Raw genomic sequence first — 21,108 nt, 5'->3', positions numbered from 1 at the left:
CACCCTGTAGTTTACCCTGTCAAGCTTGCTGTGATGCAGGAAAAGCATTCCTTTTTTTTTCCTTTTGACCTCCCAGACTATGTAAAGCCTTTTGGCACAAACAGAGGTTTAATCTCACCCCCCTTAGTGTTCTCACATGCTCCATGCTAAATCATACAGAATGTTAGTTATAGGTCCACCGATTTTGAGAAAAGGAAGAAAAACAAGACCAAACAAAACCTGTTCTCAACAAGAGGACCCTCCAAGTGGCAACTTCTGTGTGAACCAGCAGAGAATGTGCCTGATCCTGACCCAAACTGAGTGTTGTCTAGGTGTGTGGAGGCTGTCTTAGGTTTTAGGCTTACCTTAATACCATTTTCCAGAGTCTTAGGGCTTCCCCCATGGCTCAGCAGTAAAGATCCACCTGCCAATGCAGGAGACGCAAGTTCAATCCCTGGGTTGGGAAGATCTCCCAGAGGAGGAAATGGAACCCACTCCGGTATTCTTGCCTGGGAAATCCCATGGACAGAGGAGCCTGGCAGGCTACAGTTTATGGGGTCGCAAAGAGTTGAATATGACTTAGCAACTAAACAACAACAACAGGATTTTTCTGAGAAGCGTAGACACCATTAGTAAGCTGATATTACACTCTGAATACCTAGGAGAAACAGCGCCAGACCAGTAGGTCTGCTGTCCAGGTGTGGCTCCGACTCAGCTCCTGTGGGCCCTGGGCCCATTATGTCTCTCTGAACCTTAGTTCCTTTGTCTGCAAAATGGACACCATACCTACCTTACTTGAGAAAATGCATGTGAAGGCTACAAGGTGCTATAATAATGTGATGTTGTTGTTATTATGGCCACTCAGTTTATGTGGAGATTGAACCCAAATCACTCATACTTTTAAAACCAGAAGGAGTTTTTATGACCATAGATTCCAACCTGTTTGATTTGGGGGTGAGGATTGCGAGGTCCAGGGTGGTAAGGCACCCATGCAATTACTTAACTCCTTGGGGGACCCTCAGGAGTTGAGGTGATCCTGAGCACCTGTCTGTGGACTTGAGTCTTTCCACCACACCCTAGCACTTCTGATTTGTGCTGTCTGCAGATAACCATAGCGACTGGGCTTTCCCTTTCTGTCATCACAAGGATAGCAGATACATGTTACTTGGGCTTCAGTTGCTTTAGTCCCATAGCTGACTTGACCGGTTGTGTCCATTCATTACACCTTGGACCCTTTCTTTTTTTTTTCTTGGCAGCGCCATAAGGCTTGCAGGATCTTAGTCCCCTGACCAGGGATCGAACCTGTGCCCTCAGTAGTGAAAACACCAAGTTCTAATCACTGGACCACCAGGGAATTCTCATGCCTTGAAATCTTGATGCAACCTGAAGGCAGGCACAACCAGTCCTCAGGGCTGGCCACATGTGTTAATATCCTTGGCATGGGGGAGGGACAGTAATTTTTTAAGTTAGAGAAGATTAGGGGGGATAGGCCAAAATGGCAGGGTCTGTTTCTGTGGGCAGCTTGACTGTTGAGCATTTTGACCCCCCATCTGATGTTCCCCTTCACATGCTGCATGGTTCTGCCATAGGTGTGTCCTCAGGATTCTTTTTCTTAGGTCACTATAAATAAAACTGTGACTTGGACCCTTGATTTCTTGCTTTATCAAGTTAGAGTTGGGCAAAGAAAGTGAAAGTGAAGTTGCTCAGTCCTGTCCGACTCTTTGTGACCCCGTGGACTGTAGCCCGCCAGTCTCCTCTGTCCATGGGATTTTCCAGGCAGGAATACTGGAGTGGGTAGCCATTCCCTTCTCCAGGGGATCTTCCCGACCCAGGGATCAAACCTGGGTCTCCCACGTAGCAGGCAGAGTCTTTACCATCTAAGCCACCTTAAAGAGCCTTAGAGATGGGCAAGTTCCTGGCAAGCTCCTTTAAATTCCTCCTTTCCTCCTCAGAATGTCTCTGGCCCTCTGGCCTCTGAAGGTAAGGGGGCCTCCTCTTGGCTAAGGCAGCCTGTTCTGTCCACACCTGTGAGCCGTTTCCCATCGGCTTTTTCCTGTCTGCACCAGCTCGAGGTTAAAGTGAAGGCCATGCCAGCCGGACTGGCCCTATAACCCTTTCCTAGTCCTGAAGCTCTCTTCCCTCATCTTGACTTCACCACAGCTACCTTCTTGTCCTCCATTTTCCCTCTTGTTCTCCAACCCCCTGTGGCCTCGCTTCAGCTCTTATTATCCCCGTGACCTAATTCACACACTGGACCTCCTGTTCTCTGTTCCTTGCTCTTTCTGTAGCACGTGCTGCCGTCTGTCTGCCACCTTTCCTGCTTGAGTATCTCTTCCCCTCTCTGACTCCATTGGTATCTCCACTGTTGTTTCTTCTTCCTCCCAGACACCAGCCTTCTCCCCAGGACTCCCTGTTCGGTCACTTGCCTCTTATGTATGCCCTTTCCTAGACCTCAGCTATTGCAGTCTCCACTCTGACTCTGTACATGGGCTTTATCTTCAGCCTTGAGCTCTGTTTCCACGTCCCTGACCGTGTCTGGACATACCACCCCATGGAGCTGTAGCCTGTCTGGAAGGAAGTGTTCAACCCACCCTGCATGCCATGGCCACCTCTAAAAACCCGAGTCTGAAGTTCAGCCCTGACCTTTGAACCTCCCGAAGACTTTGAAGTCCTATAGGACTTGAGTTGGTTACCAAAGTCCTGTGGATTAACTCTTGCATCAGTCCATTCCTTTCTGCGCCTATTGCCGCATGCTGACTAGCCTTTTGACCTGAACAACTGCAGTGACCACCTAAGTGACCTTGCTGCCTTCAGTCTCTCTGCTTTCTATTCATTCTACCTACCCTACCCTGCTAATTAATCATCCCTACAGCCCAACCCAGACCCTGTCCACCTCTGGTTCACAAACCTCCATGGTTCCAAGCCTGACTCTCTTGGTTTCCCTCTTGCCCTATCCTCCTTCCTTATGCTTAAGTTGAATGGTTGCTCCCGCTGGTGCAGTTCCTCCGACAGTGCAGTTGGTCCTTTACTTGAGCTGCTTCCCCCCCAACTAGGAGAGGGGCTTCCCCCTCATCTCATTTTGTAGAGAGTCTGCCTGTGCTTCACGGTCTGGCCAGATGCCTGTCTCTCCTGGAGTTGTTCCTCCCCACCTCCCTAGGTAGATGTGCCCTTGTCTTTGGAACTCTAGTAGGTCCCCTGCCGACCCCTCCTTCTGTTCTTCTGGTTTTGGACTATTGGCGTACATATCTGTCCCATTTCCTTTGGCCACCAGCCCCAGTCATCTCTGACGCCTCCAAAAACACCAGGCAGCGTGCCCTGCACACAGTTGGTGTCCAGGAGATACTGCATGGAATAAAGACAGCGCCTCTGGCCTGCCTTTCCTTTCTCCTCCCTGCTGAGGTAGAGGTGGTCACGTGAGCCATTAGGGTTGGGTCCTTTCTTCTTCCTTGGCCCCATCACACCAGACATTCTCACATTTCACGTCTTGCCCGTGGGGGGTTATTTAACCCTTTCCTAGCCTCAAAACCTTTCTAATATTTACACATGTTCACTCTGCCTGGCTTGTTCTAAGTCTGTTCTTTAGGATCACATGTGGCTACACTAGTCCCAGCTGCCCCCTCCGCCACATCACATGTAACCTGGCTAATTAGAAAGCTTATTTTACCTAGTTCCCTATATCAGAGGTGGAGAAGGCAATGGCAACCCACTCCAGTACTCTTGCCTGGAAAATCCCATGGATGGAGGAACCTGGTAGGCTGCAGTCCATGGGACCGCTGAGTTGGACACGACTGAGCAGCTTCACTTTCACTTTTCACTTTCATGCATTGGAGAAGGAAATGGCAACTCACTCCAGTGTTCTTGCCTGGAGAATCCCAGGGACAGGGGAGCCTGGTGGGCTGCCGTCTATGGGGTTGCACAGAGTTGGACACGACTGAAGTGACTTAGCAGCAGCAGCTATATCAGAGGGAACAGAACGGGAGACTAAGAGTGGTGACTCATTCTCTCTTCACCAAGTGGCTTAAAGATTTAAAATGTGTTGTAAATTGGCAAGCACTTTGTAGTCTCATTTTCTGTACCCATAGCTAGACACTTAAGAGACTTACCACATCACCAGTATATTTAATAGTGAAGAGGGGCCTGTTAGGAGGACATTTTCCGTTCTGCCCTCTGTAGCTTTGATGTGATACATAGGGGGAAAAATCAAGTTTACAAAACGTACTCCTAATTGTGAATACTATGACCACTTTTAGGGCATTTTCACATCATTCGCTCAGTAATCTTGTGGGTAGGCATTAATTATCCCTGTCTGACAGTGGAGGTTTAGAAAGAATCCAGGGTTTCTTCTAAGGTCATAAGTGATTAAGCGGCTTGGCCAGGACTAGAAACTCAAGTCTTGGGAATCCTCAAGTGCTTCTTCCAAGATCCCACATTTTGCCACCTTGCTGTCAGTGTTTTGAACTGCAGTAAAGTGGCTTTAGAAAATACTTTACCTCTTGGAGGAGGAATAGCTTTGAATCCTGGGCCTGGCTTTAGCATGCTGAAGAAGGTTGACACTGGATGTATTAAAAACCCAGCAGTGTGGATGAGAGGAATGGGGGTTGTTCCAACTTGAGCAGTTAGCTGGATGCTGGGTTTGTTTTAACTTTAGCCCTGAATAGGATGCAGTTGCTTGAATTACAAGTGCCCTGCAGACTAAAGTAAACCTGTGGTGGAGGCCCACCTCTTTAGTGCAGATTGGAATCCCTTAGGAATGAAATTACCTTCTTCAGCCAAGTATGGCTGCAAGGCTCCACGCTTGAAACCCTAAGTTTGTAATTTGTTGTCTGCCTGTAGTTATTAAAAAAGGGGATGGCTGGGCGCGGGGTAATTAGAGTCAGTTATTTTCCAAGAACACATTTTGATCACTGTTCTATGTTGGGGGCTTCCCTGGTGGCTCAGACAGTAAAGAATCTGCCTGCAATGCGGGAGACCCGGGTTCCATCCCTGGGTCAGGAAGATCCCCTGGAGAAGGGAATGGCAACCCACCCAAGTATTCTTGCCTGGAGAATTCCATGGACAGAGGAGCCTGGCGGGCGACTTCCCATGGGGTCGCAAAGAGTCAGACACGACTGAGCAACTAACACAGACACAGACATTTTCTATGTAGAGGATTTTATTTTGGGTTGAGATTGGTGGGAGAAGCCAGGGAGGAGAGTTTTAAATTCCTGAAGAACTCAAAAATTTAAAGGTTTCGTTTTAAAAATCACAATAGGATTTGAGCGGGGTTTCTTTTCTCCTCACTGGTTCCTCAGATCACTGATCCCGGAGGTGTTTACCTGTGTACCTTTCTCCCACAATGCCTTGCAACCCGGTGCTCCCAGAAATCTTGCGTCGTGTTACTGTTACGGGGCTGGTGTTACCCAGAGACCCTCCGCTTAACATGGCGTGCTGGCAGTAGAAGCTTGCTGAGAAGATCCTTCCGTGAGACTGAACTTACGGCGCTCCCCCGACCCCCTCGGTGTGTCCCTGCCCGGAACCCAGAGGGACTTTGTTTTACTTTCACCCGCCGACACGGTCCCGCCGCCGCGTGGTCGGCGCCCGCGAGCTGAAGACGCCGAGCGCCCAGGTGCGCGGTCCGCGTGGCCTCATCAGCGGCTGCCTAGTGGATGAGCCGCCGCGGCCGGGGACCAGCGGGGCTCCTGACCCTCCGGGGCCGCCTTCTTTTCCTGTGATAGTAATCGGAGACTTTTCCGTTACGTGAGGCTCTCCACAAAAGATTGTAATTCCAGGAGCTTTGTTCGGGAAGGTACCACCGCGGCAGGCGCGTCCTGGGCCCGGCCTGGGGGTCGACGGCTCCGCGGCGGCCGGTGGGTGGGGGGCCGCGGCCCGCCGGCCTCCCCCGCGCCCCTCGTGGTACAGCCTGCGTTTCCTCTACAATGCTGTTATGCTAATCAGGTGACATCACCGCCCAGCGCACGGCGAGTGGCTCCTGATTAAATTACAAACCGGCGGCCGCCACGGGCAGCGGGGAGGAGGTGTGTGCGCTGCGCCCGCGAGCTCCCGGGCTCGGCAAGTAGGGCATGCTCAGGATTGGCCGTATTTTTAAAAAATTCTAAGTGGGACTTGTGGCCTCCCTCCCTCCGCCCTCCCGCCCCTTCTCGGTAATTTATTTCAAGCCTAGAGCCAAGGGCCACAAAAGGAAGGAAAGCCACAGGAATTGGATGCGTGAGTGACCGGGCTAAGGTGGACTCTCCTGCGGCCAGCTTCCTATCAGATCACCCTACTGGACTTTGACACCGGCATGGGGCTTGCCTAAGGTCCAGCCCTTTTCGCCGGGGCCGAGAGCCAGGCGTTGCGGAAGCCGCTGCGTGTTGAATGGAGATAGGAGGGGGCCGGAGCGGGATTTCCACCGCGCAGCCCGCCAGGGCGTTACTTTGGGCATAATGGAATTGCAGAGGACGTCTAGCATCTCCGGGCCGCTGTCGCCGGCTTATATGGGGCAGGTGCCTTACAACTTCAACCAGCTGGAAGGGAGATTCAAGCAGCTCCAAGGTAAGCTCCGCACTCTAAGGCCGGGCCTGCCCTGGAGACGTGCCTCCGGGGGTTTTGAAGCTTTATTTGTGCCATATGGTACGTGACCCTGCTGAAGCCCGGCGGCCGCACGCCCGGCCCCAAAGCCTCTGGTTGGCTGCGGGCAGCCCGTGCAGTACTTAAAGGAGACGGTTTCTCTTGACTTCAGAGAAGCCACCATTTGGAGTCTCCCTCTCCAGTTTCCTTTGGGCTCTCTCGGTTGTCAGGTATCTACTGCCCACAGCACACACATTTTCTCTCTTTTTAACTGTCCTTGCATTTCGGTAGACCAATGCTAATAGACCTATTAGTATGCAAGTATTTGATTCCAGGACGCCTGTATCTCCCAGTCCCCAGCCTCTAACCTCTGGGAAGCCTAAAGGTGTAAAGTGGTCTGCTGGACACCCTGTAGCACAATGGCAAAGGGAAGGAGGGAGTGGTCTTTTTGTTCCTAAGCCTTGGGTAAATTACAGTTTCGATTCCGGAGCTTAATTTTAACTCTTTTGATGTTTTGTGTTGGGATAGAGCCTTCCCATCAATTCAGTGGGCTATGTAATTTATAATGAAAACCAGTTATTGTCATTCCAGCGCTATTGGGTTGGATTAGTTGGATCAATTGCAGGTTTCTTGGAGTCTTTATTAGTCTCGAACAGTTGAATGAATCTAATATTTTCCCGCATATATTTATGGGGAGCACTTTGTGGGGGTGATGGGCCTGCAGCCTGCGGCTGGGGTGGGCCTTGCCCTTCGCGGTCCCTGCCTTGCCAGCAGGCCTGGCCGGCGGAGTCTCCTAGTTGATGCATGAAAAAGGATTCATAACTGAAAACATAACTCTTCCATTAGGAATCCCCTGGAATCAGCAATAGACTGGAAATGACTGGTGCTCTGAAAAGTAGCCTTTGCAGACCTCGTTTGTGTTTCTTATTTTAACTCCTCTCAGTGCCGCAAATGTGGTTCCTGTGAGGAGGAGGAAGGAAGGAAGCAGCCCAGTCTTCCAATGTTTTCACTGGAAGGAGGGGGGAGGATATATTTCATTCACAGGTTTATTTGTCTTGTGAAATAGTTGACAGTAATGACACTTCTGGAAAACAAGAGGCAGAACAGGACGTGATTTTAAACATTAGCTAGGCTGTGCTGCATTCCTCCAGCAGTTAGCTAAGAGGAAGCCCCATCCCCCCTAGGGAACAGTTGTGGGTCTTTGCCTCCTTCCTCTCCAGCTCTTTGAAGGTAGAATTTGCTTTTTGGTGCAAACTTAGTGGGGCCAGAGCTGGAACTTGCAGGTGGAAACTGGAGGAGCTGGGTGTGTCCGTTATCTTCTGGGTGTGTGATCAAAGGCCCCTGTTTGAAGTTTGAGGTTCTGAGAATTCAGAATGTACCTCTTCTTCAAATGACCCTTTCTCCCCACTTCATTGTGTCATACTGTCCAGGAGAAAACACCACAGGGGATCCTCGACTTGAAAACCTGTTACTAAGGTCCAGTCAACACCCTTCTGTAGTCTAAGGAGAAATACAGAACTAAGGTGAAAATATACAAAGGTGTGGGGAGGAGTGTGCCCACAGGGCAACCCATAACAAAAGGCTGTTATTCTGAAAGGTTTGAGGACGGTTGTAAAACTGCTCTCTGAGGAGGGTGGAGCTAACACACAGGAAATGTCTTAAACTGTCCTCTGGAAAAGTAAAATTTTAAGTTAAAAAAAAAAAAATCACTGTGTCCCTTTGATAGTTTATCTCATAAGTGTTTCCCAAGGAAATTCCTTCAAAAGGGATGAGCTCCGCATTTTGTGTGGTGACTTTTTTTTTTTAAATGACCTTTGTCCCTTAATTTAGTTCCAGATAGCTTTCTTATTTCTAAATATCGTGGTTTGGAAGTTGCACAAATTTAGTGTTGGTATTTCTATAACAGAAAACCACCCGTGTTGAGGAACTGAGAAAGGGTGAATTAACTCCCAAGTGTGGTGCATCCCAGGAGAATTACAAACAGTTGGCATCGTCCCCTTCGTTCCAAATGGGATTGATTGCATTTTAAGCAACTTGAGGAATTTTTTTGGTAAAACTTTTCCCCATCCCCACCTGCATCCCCTGTGTGGTGTATATTACTAGTTTTTTAGTATTTGTAGTTCTTCCTATCATCACATCTTTGATAACATACAGATTTTGTCTGCTGATTTAATTTTGTACATGGCTATTAAGCAGCCTTTTCCCTCTTTTTAATCCTTCCTAGTACTTCCAACCCAATACTAGCAAACAGTGCCTCTGAATCCGTATTGATTTTTTTTTTCAGTGCCTCTTGTACTAACTTATTCATTTAGCATCTATACCTGAGAGTACTGTGACTTTGTAGGAGATATTTCTGCATTTTTGTTGATTTCAAATATTTTCACAGTGGATCCTAAAAATCTCAGGAGGGACTGGCTTTTGATGTTCTCACATAGGGAAATACAGTGTTATAAAATGAGCTTGGTCTTTTAGATAAAATAGTTTATAGAGATTTAGCATAAGTAAATAAGTATGATTAGAAACAAAACCTCACTGACTTAAGGGACTGAGATCTCTTTCACACTGATGCTCCTGACAAAGGCAGGGCCTTCCACCTGTAATGGCTTCAAACATTAACCACCAACACCCAGCACACACCTGACAGGCATACCACTGCACACTGAGATCTCTTTCGAATTTTTCACCTGTAAGATCAAGTTACCACCTTACTCAGAATCTATTCATGTAGCTTATACAGTTGGATTTGTTGTTTTGTTTTTCTTTGTTAAGTAAGAGAGGACTGCTGAAACACAACAAAACTCAACCTCACGTTTTTAAAAAATGTGTTCGTAGTAACAGAGAAGTTCATGATGATACCTTTTCTCCAGTTTCACATCAGCTAGCTTCCCTTCTTATCAGCTGGATACTCCTGCTCCTCCCCTACTCAGAACCTGTCTCGCCTGCCTCTTGCATAAATTAAATTCCAGGCTCCTTAGCCTGGCATTCAGGACCTTCCTCCAAATGGCCCCAGACCATGAAATTCCTATACCAGCTCTTACATTCCTACCGAATAAATCTTCCAGGTGGGCGGCCTGCAACTCTTCATGAAATCCAGCCCTGGGTTTTGCATTCATCGTCTACCTTCTGCCTCAAAGGCCCCACCCTTCCATTTTACCAATAGAAATCCTTTCTACAGTTTTGTTTTTTAAGACTGTGCTTACATTGCATTATTCCAGAAAGCTTCTTCTTGTCTCCTCTGTTGAGTTGGTGGGAAAAAGATTTCATGGAGTGCTCACCGTGTATCAGATGCGTTAGTAGGAGCTTTGTCTATATCTCATCTTGTGTGCACACCTGTAAGGTTTTTTTACAATTGTAGTTGATGTACAGTATAAGTCGCTCAGTCGTGTCCAACTCTTTGCAACCCCATGGACTGTATAGTTCATGGAATTCTCCAGGCCAGAATACTGGAGTGGGTAGCCTATCCCTTCTCCAGGGGATCTTCCCAACCCAGGGATCGAACCCAGGTCTCCCGCATTGCAGGCAGATTCTTTACCAGCTGAGCCACAAGGGAAGCCCAGTATATGTTACAAGTGTGTATAGTGCAGTGATTTGCAATTTTTAAAGGTTATACTCCAGTTATGCTGCTGCTGCTGCTAAGTTGCTTCAGTCGTGTCCGACTCTGTGCGACCCCATAGACGGCAGTCCACCAGGCTCCCCCGTCGTCCCTGGGATTCTCCAGGCAAGAATACTGGATGCTCCAGTTATAATTACTATGAAATATTGGTTCTGTTTTCTGTGTGTTACAATATGTTCTTGTAGCCTTCATCCCTTATCCCTATATTGCCCATCACTCTATTTTAAAAATAGAGTAACATTGCTTGTTCCAGGCCATAGTAAGCTCAGGCTGCATATTGTTATTCTCAAACTTTCTCCTCCCAGACTTCTAGATACTTAGATAAATTAATACTTAATTTCTGCAAAAAGAAGAGACAAGGTGAACTTGTGAAGTGCTTCCCTCTTCTTCCTACCTGCCTGTCCCTATGGTACCTTAGAGCACTGATCCTATCAGTTCTGGCTGTGGAGTTGTAATGAAGATAGAATCTAGTTGAAAAACATCAAAATGAACTTTTTTCTGCCTTCTTCACATCCTGATCCTGATGTCCAGCACCTGATGTTTCTGGAGAAGGTACTTTTTCTTAGCTGTCTTGGTTCCGTGAATTTTTCCAACTGTTTAGAAGGAGAAATGGAGAAATTCTCCGCCTGTCTTCTTTGGGACGTAGTGGGATGTAGAGGGAATTGCAGGCCATTGGAATGTGTTACTCTCAAGTTTATTACATGCTATCTCAGGGTTGCCTCCTTGAATTTCTTCATCTTTTGGTGTTGATTTCTAAACTGCTAGGGAAAGAATATCACTGGTTTTATACCCAAGGGTCATGAGGAAAATGCATTCTTAAGTTTTTAAAAAGAACTTTTCCAGTTTGTTATGGTACCTAGATGTTTGTCTTGTGTGATTTCATAAAGCTTATAGAGAGATGATTGCTAGGTTTACACCTGCTTGTCATGAAGAAAACATTTAAGTTCTTAGATATAAAGTAATAGCCTTCAAATACTTCCCGTTGTGACAGTGAAAAGAGTTGGTGACAAATGATAACCCTTGTCAAATGATAACCCTGGTTGGCGGGGTGGGTGGGTAGTTGGGGAGCAGCAAAGATTTATAAGAACATTTCTGTGTTTACTGAAAGCGTAAAAGATTGGGGTTTTGGTTTGGATACCTTCCAGTTCTGTACTATCATACTATAGATTTTCTAAGCCCAGATAACTATATGGGACAAGTCATCAGTTAAAATTATTTTCACTAGTTTGCCAGAGTTTCAGCTTAAAATTTAGAAGTTCCTAACAGATTCGTGAATTTGAATCCTTTTTGAGTTATGTGCTACTACTGCTAATTATTAATATTTATACCACTTTAACATGTACCATCTTGCTTAATTACCTAAATGAGATTATTCATAGTACCCAGCATGGGATCTAGTACTTTATTCTAAATAAGTGGGCATTTCCTTGGTACTAATAATAATCCTGTGGGGTATTCTCTTCCTTTTTATAAAGAAACTGATAATTAGGTTAATCAACCAGTATGATGCTGCCTCTCCCAGAATCCAGGTTTTCTTTTTTGTTTGTTTATTTTTTAATTGGAGTATAATTGCTTTACGTAGAATCCAGGTTTTCTGACTCCAAGTTCAGTCTCCTCCTGTAGGACCATAGATATTGTGAATACATTCTGGTGGCATGGGAAATTAACAAGCCCAGAACCGCTCAGATTTCTGAACATGTGACACCCTCAAATTTTGATGAGCTTGAAACACTGACTCTTTTAGCTTAAGTCCAGTGTTTGACTGGGATGTCTGTTAAAAGGACTCTTGGAGACCAGTTAGGAAAAAGAGGAGGGACATAGATATTCCCTTTGAGGAAAAGATACCACTTCTCTTAAGGGAGTAAAAGAATGGGATTGTAAACATTGTGGCTACTGAGGAAGCTTTTTGGGTGACTGTGTTGTCAAGTTGTCTCCTCTTATGCTTTGAAACTAGAAAGGGGTTTGTCTGCAGCCCCACTGCCTCCTGCTCTGTGCTCATCTCTTTCTGTGGTTTCCTTATGCCCAGCTGGCCCCATGCAGCTGCCCTAGCCTCCCCAGAGGTAGGCCCTGCTAAGAGATCTCCCTGCACAAACATGGGATTTGACTCGAGCCAACCTTCCCACCTCCAGCTTCTCCTACTCCTTTCTCCACAGTATTCACAATTCCCTAAAATTCCCCTGCATTTTCCTGGCTTTGAGACCCTGCTCACCTGGTCTCTTCCCCTAAGAATTATTTCTTGTGTCAGGATTTTTCTTTTTTTTTGAGGTTCCGTTCAGATGCCACTAAATTCTAAGCATTCTTCAAGAGAGAGGTGATCAGAATCTCTTCTTGGGTTCTTTTCCTTTAAGATTTAAAGTCTGAGTACTTGGTCATTCTTTTGGGATTTTCACATCCTGCCTTTGGTTACAGTTTGAGGATCTACCTCTGCTTGCTTTACATTTCATGAAGCCTGGGAGGGTAAAGATGAAAGTCTGATACAGCCTGTCTTACCCATAGCAGTCACTAAGTATTTGTTAAAGGAGTAAATGAATGAAGGTAGTATTATGAACTATGTTATGGCAGTGGTTCTCGAAATGAGGTTCCTAGACCAGCAGCAGCATCATGACCTGGGAACTTGCTAAAAATGTAAATTCTCAGGCCCTCCTTCTGACCTAGTGAACCAGAAACTCTCAGGGTGGGGCCTGTTCATAGGGTTTTTTTTTTATTATTATTATTAATTTATTTTTAATTGAAGGATGATTGCTTTACAATATTGTGTTGGTTTCTGCTACACATCGACATAAATCAGCCATAGGTATACATATGTCTCCTCTCACTCTCTCTCACTTCCCACCCCTTCCCAACCCTCTAGGTTGTTACGGAGCCCTGATTTGAGTTCCCTGAGTCATACAGCAAATTCCATGGAAAATACACTACCATATGTTCATAGGTTTTTAACTAGCCTGCCAGGTGGCTGTGATGCACACTCAGGTTTGAGAAACACTTTCTTACTGGATCATGTGTACCCTCTTTGCAGTTTGGGGGTGGAAGGGTTTGGGAAGAACAGACAGCATGATTTGTTCCCAGATAGCAGAAAATATTGTTCTCTGATTTATTACTAAAGAATGAAGAGTTGGGGGAAAGTATGTTTTGGAACAAAATAGTGTAGTAGCAGAAAAGTATTTAGCTAGTCAGGAATGAGCTCAGCCCTGCTCAACTAGAGGAGCTGTTTAGCATCCACAGACCTCTGCCACCTCATGACTGCCAAACAGGGTCAATCATCTATCAGGGCTTCAGTTTTCAGGGAACCAGAGCTTCACAGCCATTCATCTGTTCCTTCTAGAATCACACTTATGCACATTATCAAAAATATGCCAGGTAGATCCCAGCTGTTTTTAGATCTTAGTGCCTGGGCTTCCCTTGTGGCTCAGCTGGTAAAGAATCCACCTGCAATGCAGGGAGACCTGGGTTCGATCCCTGGGTTGGGATGATCCCCTGGAGAAGGGAAAGGCTATCCACTCCAGTATTCTGGCCTACAGAATTCCATGGACTGTACACTTCACTTCACTTCTTTCTCCCTTTTGCCTGACAAGCTTCTAACAACTCCTTGAAGCCTCAGCTATGAAAAACTATAATGGGGGAGATAAGTGATAGAGGCATTGTAATGCCTTTTTTGCACTTCAGTATTTTTTGCTTAATTGGCTTGATTAAAAATCTGGCAGTTGTTTGTATATTATGGGTGCAAAGGACTTGTCATTTAAAAGCAAAGTTGTTGTTTAGTTGCTAAATCGTGATTGACTCTTTCGTGACCCCATGGACTGTAGCCCGCCAGGCTCCTCTGTCCATGGTATTATTTTCCAGGCAAGAATACTGGAGTGGGTTGCCATGCCCTTCTCCAGGGGATCTTCTCAACCCAGGGATTGAACCCGCATCTCCTGCATTGGCAGGCGTGTTCTTTACCACTGAGCCACCAGGCATACCCATAAAAGGCCAGTAGTTGGTTAATAATCTAGGCTTTTTTAAAGCAAGAAGACTCCTAAGAAGTAAAATGATAAAACTGATTTAAATAACATAGGGCTTGCTTTTGATTCTGTTTATTAATGCGTAATACTTATTGATTGCCTGCTTTTCAGTAAGCAGCTGTCCTCTGGTTAGGAAGCCTGTGAGGAAGCGTGGTTCAGCTATGCTCGAAATGCTGGCCGAGCTGATGAGTAGAAGCAAGTGGAGGAATAAACATGTTCCAGGTGAAAGCCCAGGTAGGCAGAGCTCAGAGTGCAGAGTGAGGAAGGATTGTTAAGAGGGGTTCTAGAGGCCAGAGGATGCATGGTGCTGTAAGTCAAGTCGGAGCTGGGAAGTCAGTCAGGCAGTGGGAGACTGCTAAAGGATTTTAAGTGAGTGACTTGTTCTGATTTCTTCCTCCTTAAGGAAAGGCTGGTCTGCTTCCTGAGTGTAATAATTGTCTTGGAGGGTGGATGACGGTCAGGTGAGGATGTTGGAAACCGCTTAAGCTATTGCATTTGCTGTGAGGAGAAACAGGAACAACATAACCTCCCTGAATTTTGAACTGCAAGGTATTTAGAACCTTATTACGCAGTGTGGTCTGTAGATGGAAATTTGTTAGAAATGCAGGATCTCAGGCTCACACCCCAAACTCACTGAGTCATAATTTCATTTTAACAAAATCCCCAAGTGGTTTGTAGGCACAGCCATGTCTTCTAAGAAGCACCGCCTTGGAAATAAACTCTGCCTCGTCCTCTAGCCCTTGAGCTGGGAAGGACATGGCCTAAAGAGGCTATGACCCTTCTAAGGTTTAACGTTTGTGTTTCATACAGAGTCTGCTTTAAAGGAAGGAGTTTTGGGGGTGTGTGTTTTAAGTAAACTGGATTATTTTAACTTAACTGTAAAAATAATATAGTATCTAGATAAATAATAGTTAATTAAAGCAATTTATTATTACCCTAGTAGATTACAGGGCTTTAAAGCATGGTTGATTAATTCCTAGCTTTGTAAATCTTTGTAGAATTTGGCTAGGATTCTCTTACTTGGTAATCCTGCAGTTCTAGACATTTGTGAGATTTTTTTTAAAAACCCGCAAGTTTCTTTTCATTTATCCATTTGGTATTAATGGGGAATTAAAAAAATACTGTGGGCTACTTTCTCTAAGTTCTTCCAGAATTTCAACATGGTGTCCTGGGAAGTAGAGGCTGATTAAGTCCATTCATGACTTAAACCTTTTATATACTTTTAAATTATTTTTTTAAGCAAAAATACCCCCAGTCCCCCACACTCCATCTTAATAAAATAATCCTAATTAACTGAATGTTGGTGTTCTTACAGTTGGTTAGACTTCAGTCCAGTTTCATATATATCAGACTTACCCAGCAGTGCCTTTAGGTTTTGGTATTAAAGGTGGATTTGAAATACATTAAATATCTGTTACTTGATAAGTGCTCATTTCCTGTGAGCCTGCAGGTGAGGCTTTAAAATGACTGGTTATTGATTAGGTAGGGGAGAAAAAGCACCTGCTGAAACTTGTTGGCCAGAATTTTTCCCTCTCAGAAACAAGAAAAGGGGTGGGGAGAAAAGTGACTTCTGTTCTTGACTGGCTTCTGTCCAGAACCTTTGTGACCAGGGAAGGGGCATGTGTACTGAGAGAGTAGTAGTCAGGAGGTGACTCAGATGGTGTTCTTTCAAAGGCAAGGTTGAAAGTTATTAATAGACATAGCTTAAATGTTTAGCTGTTCTTTGTATTACTTCAAAAACTTTTTTTATATTTATTATTTCATAACCATATTAGGTCACCTCCAAAAGGAATACAAATGAAAGAGTAATCCTGCAGTCCCAACAGATCTTAACTTTCTGAGAGTTCTTATCTCCATACAGTTTAACACCGTTATAGTCATTATGTTTTGATTTTTTACTTAGCATTATATCATACACATTTCATACGTGGTTATTTCTCTGCTTTTTGCCAAATTGCTTTCCAAACCAGGGCAATTTATCTAACAACCCGAGCCTGCTGTCTCTGCTGTGGGGTGGGGTTAATACAAGTTCTTTGTAACGGGATTGTAGGAAGAATAAGGGAGATTGTCCATGGAAACTGTCCCGGCACATAGTGGGCCCTCAGGAGTCAATGACAGCCTTTATTATTACAGGTCTAGGTGGAAAAGCAAAGCAGTACCCAGCAGGGGCTAGTCTTTTGAACTTGAGTGCCTCAACCCCCACCCCCACCCCTGAAACCTGCTCTGGGTGTGGCTTCCTTCACCAGGTTTAGAAAAGTGTCAAGTTTGCCTGAAAATGCACCCAGCCGAAACACGGCCTTTTATGTTCCCCTTTAGAAAGTACACGGGGTTCGCAGCGGTCGCTCAAACCTGGTGACTTTTGATGTAGGTTGAAGACACAGTAGTGGGGCCTCTTCCGAGTTCATAAAAAGCATGCGGGGCAGCTAATGCTGCGGCCAGAGCGTCCACCCCATCATCAGAAGAGACTGCTGTAGCCAAACTCACATTAACCGCCCTCTGTGGATTGTTGAATGCCTCCTCTGTGCTTGCTTTTGAAAGGCCTTTCTTAGCCTTTCTCTCTCTCTCCCCCAAACTTGTTTTCAGGCAGCACAGGACCTTTAAGTCGCAAATCCAGTAATCACACACAGTAGCATGGAGACACAGGCTGGCCTATATTTGGTCTCACAAAGGCCCTATGAAAGCTCTGGCCTTAAAGTCTTTTTTTAATGCTTAAATGATGCAAGTGGAAAGTTAATTTGAGGATCACTGAGGCACGGTTCATTCATGAAGAATGTGAGCAAAACATAAAAAGTCTGGAGGCTCTGTTCTTCTCTGGTGGCAAGGAAATTACATAGGCTGTGTCATTACTTGGGTGAATTTTACCCTCCCCCCCCGCCCCGCTGAGGGTGCAGTTGTGTTGGAATTTTGGAATGAGAGCTGTGGGCTTAAGCACAACCAGTTGCAGGAGTGTGTGTGTGTATGTGTGTGTGTGTGTGTGTGTGCAGGAGTGTGTGTGTGTGTGTGTTTTGCCTGAAATCCTTATGCAAACCATAGACATTATTTTGGCCACACTGCCACACTGACAGGCAAAAATGGTGGTTATCCCTTGGAATGTGGCCTTGGCATTTTGAATTAGGTTTTTTTTTCCTTTTTTTTAAAAGAGAAGCTTTGAAGGTCTATTTTAAAATGGATGGAGCCTTTGAAAATCTGCCTAGTCTGTTTGAACTGTTAAATGCCACTGAGTTTCTGTACATTGCTGGCTTGAATGTATAGTAGTTGAGAGGTGAATGCAACTTGAGTGCAAAGTATGTTTTTGGTGCTTGAAACATACTTTTCCTGATTCCTATTGAGGGAGACGTTTATTCCTACAGAGATTTAAACGACTTGCTATAAAAAAAATCCGGCCTTACGGTGGTAGAGGGAGATTACGTGTTATCTGTGAACAACTGCCGAGCAGATGAAATCCCAGCTGCACTCAGCCTGTGGTGGAGGGTGGGTAGCAGCAGCCAGGGGAGAGCGCTGGAGGAAAGCGGTCAGAACCTGGAGGTGGAGAGAAGGGCTGTCGTGTTCAGAAGTAGGACATTTTCTCTTGTCATTTCAGAAACAGAAGGGTGGTGGAAAGCACACGGGCTGTGGGTTCATAGAAGCCAGCATTCACATTCTGGCTCCACCAGGGACCTCACTGAGCCCCATTTTCTTCATCTATAAAAACTGGGAAGAATAAGTAGCCCTCGCAGTGGTTGGGAAGCTTGAATTAGTATATTGTCTAAACAGGGTGACGACTCATCCTGGTTTGACAGACTCTCCCAGTTCAGCACTGGGCGTTCCACATCCAGGGAATCACCCCAAGTCCCAGGTAAGCTGGGCGCTGGGTCACCCTAATTATTTATGAAAGCAGCTGTCACTATGTATGGAGGACAGAGATGATGTCTGTGTGTGTGTGTGTGTGTGTGTGTTAGTTCATCCCTGTGTTCCTTCCTGGTGCTTGGCACATAAACAAATGTTTCACAAATGAAGGAACGTATGAATGGATGAGTAAAGTAATGAAGGCAGTAATACCTATGGAGTTGTTCTAAAGTGAGTTAGCAGCTTTTCTTCCATGTTACCTCTTATTCCCTAAGAAGAGGTGGCCTCATGGGCCACATGGTGAATAATGTGTGGAATGAAAGAATGAATCACTCACAATAATGACTTTGGCTCTATGACGTGCCTAAATTATAACTTCAGGAAGGACTTATCTGGATCTTCCTCCTTTTTTGATAAAATGAAATTTTGGTAAGACTCTCGGGACCTACCTTAAGTAGTCCCTGTACTCTGCAGACTGACTGGGGAGGAGAGGAGAAGGGCGCCCACAAGCACTACTGCAGTGCTTGGCAGAGAGAGGAACTGGTGCCTGGAAATTAATGTAGGCATGGGGTTGTCTCTTCCTTTTGTTGTTTTTTGTTTTCCTTGACTGGGTGGCCAAGAGTAGTTAGACCAGGAGAAAAGTTTAAGGGTGACACTAATACACAGCAAAAGAGGTAAAAGTGTACCCTGAGAAACCGCCATCCATTCTTCTAGGTGTGGTAGCCATGCAGTTTTACATTGTACAGCTGTAAATAAAACTCATGAAATTTTTTTCTTCAAGTGATGTCGCATGAGTAATGTTTTTCTAGAAGACAGGCAGTTAGTAATACTCTGAGCAAATAAAGACAGAGCCTCTGAAATTTAGATACCAGATAATATGCATGCTTGGCCTTTGAAACGGAAGAAACAGCCATAGAGAAAAGTCATTTTGGCCCAAGAACTACTACTTCCCAACCCTCAGTGCCTTCCAATTTCTAACCCCCCCCAAAAAAGAAAGGTACAGTTTTCCTCTGCAAATATATATGATTTCAATTTTGAGATAGGTTATTTTTTCACTGTACACACAAGGAAGCAATTTTTAAAAGTCATACTCATTCTGCAGTGGGCTTGACTGTAGCTGGACTTAACTAGGAGTCCTTGGCCCCAGAACCGCACACACTCTTTATCAGGGTAGTAAATTCACATGGCCCTTGGGGAGGGGAGAGGGTTGCAACCAAGGGAGGGACACTGGACCTGGCTGCCTCTGTGAGGATTTGCCCCCACCCCCTGGTGTGCTGGTGGTCAGAGGGGAGGGCAGGCCCAGATGTTCATCCCAGCCATTGTCACCCAGGGATTCTGAAATGACCTCTCTTATCTCATTTTCCTATGAGCTCATAGTTGTCTGCACACATAAATTGTGTCCTGGGTCCTGGCTCCCCCTTTGTTTGATCAGGAACCGCTCTAATGCTCAGTGCTTTTTGGAAGAGGAAAGTGAGGCCCAAGTGGTGCATCAGTTGATTTGGGATCTTCTGTCTTTGTCTCCCCACGCCCACCCCCTCCATGGACGTTCACACTATAAGTCATCTGCTAAGGTTCCCTGCATGAAAAACCCACAAACCAAACTCCTATTGGAGCAGGAAACCTGGTTATTAGAATAATGAATGGTGTTACTCAACCCCTGTTGAGCTTTCTGCCTGATGAGGGCCTCTGTCTGTAGTTCCTTGCTAGGCAGTGGGGTACAGTTTCCATCTGTGTCCTCAAGAAGCTCACAAGAGACAGGAAAACCGTTTTTGTAATAGGATTTGATTGGGTGTCTATGAGGAAGGGGAGTTGCTTTGTACACCTGCCTAGTAGAGAACACCAGCCCTCCCCTAGCTTCCTGGATTGCTGTAAGAATCAGTTTACATGATAATGTACAAACTGTGAAAAATACAAATTCATAATCGATTCTAAGAAGTTTTTGGTGAGAAAACGAATGGCGAGACTATCCTCATGCTCAGATCCACTCACCTGGCCTGGTGTCCGCGGAGGACAAAAGCAGAGACTTTTCAGTAACAGTAACCTAACTGTGCTGTTTGTCATACACATTACCTCATTGCGCTCTTGAGAGAACGCAAGAGATGAGCACAGATGTTATCTCTGTGTACAGATGAGGAAACCAAGCCTTGGAGAGGAGAAGCAACTTGCTCAGCAGCAGACAGCTAGTACGTGGTGGGCCTGGCAGTCACACCTGGCGTGTGTCCACAGAGCCCTCCTCCTCACCACCTCTCTGAGATCGTTATCATCCTGAGAGGATCTAGGTGTGGCGGGGTGTGGAGGGAGCAGTTGGACCACATCTTCCAGCAACAGCCCACAATGTTTCTTGTCTGCTTTGAAGCATCTCTCTCAACACTGGCTCCTCAGAAACCGTCTTCCCCTGTGGGAGTCAGATTTATGATGTGGTTTCCTGCCTCCTGCCTCTGGAGGTCAGCATTTCTGCCCCAGGGTCAGGAAGCCCCTCCGCTGCTGGAGTCACTGCCCACCCTGTGTTCAGTATGGGTCATGCCTATGTCACCCTGCGGTGAGCTGGGGTGCTGTGCGTGCTATATCAGTGCGGTCTGGTTTGGAATTGGAGGTCACACCCTTTTCATCACATTGTTCATGAGTCTGCTGATGCCGGTGACACAGAAGTTCAACCACAAGCTGCTTTCTCTTGCCCTGAATGTAACTTTTAAAAAACGTTTTTGTGGGCTTTCCAGCCTAAGGTCTAGGTATAAATCAGGTGCTGTCACCTACATAGGATTTACCTGCCCAGTAGCCCTGTGAGATAGGTGGTATCACACCTTCTGAGCAGATTGAAGAACCTGAGGATCAGAAAGGTGCAATGAGGTGGCAAGGTTCTTATCCAGCATGTGGCAAAATGGGTGACTTTGGGAAATTCTGTAGCAGGAAGGAACCCTTTTCAGCATTTCTTTGAGCTTAAAGCATGTGCTTTTTCTAAATAGGTGGAGGCCGATAGCATGGCTCGTGTACATGTCTGTCAGCACAGAGGTGGACTGCATTGATTTTTATTATTGTTTTTAATTTTGTTTAAAACCCGTATTCAGTCATTCTTATTTGAGATCTCGCCCAATTCACAGGGGTTTAAAAGTGTACCATTTAACCTAGCAACAAATTGAACACACC

At 45.7% G+C, this 21,108-nt stretch overlaps 1 protein-coding gene across 6 annotated transcripts in view; it reads left to right on the top strand.

The window, feature by feature from the left end:
- The window catches only part of SPTBN1 (spectrin beta, non-erythrocytic 1), a 206,786-nt gene that overhangs the window by 88,594 nt on the left and 97,084 nt on the right, over positions 1-21,108 (top strand). The window contains exon 1 of one of the 6 annotated variants that reach the window (XM_081589625.1): positions 5,982-6,510. The exons of the other annotated variants lie outside the window; for them this stretch is intronic. Within the exon in view, the coding sequence (XP_081445751.1) occupies positions 6,402-6,510 (109 nt within the window). The 5' untranslated portion in view covers positions 5,982-6,401. Of the gene's footprint in view, positions 1-5,981; positions 6,511-21,108 lie in introns of those variants that run through there. 6 annotated transcript variants of the gene reach the window in all.

This window comes from Giraffa tippelskirchi, chromosome 4 (genome assembly GCF_054371585.1).
Source record: "Giraffa tippelskirchi isolate mGirTip1 chromosome 4, T2T-mGirTip1v1.2.pri, whole genome shotgun sequence".
Lineage (NCBI taxonomy): Eukaryota > Metazoa > Chordata > Mammalia > Artiodactyla > Giraffidae > Giraffa > Giraffa tippelskirchi.
The sequence above is the reverse complement of the archived record's forward strand: the minus strand, read 5'-3'. Positions and strand labels throughout refer to the sequence as shown.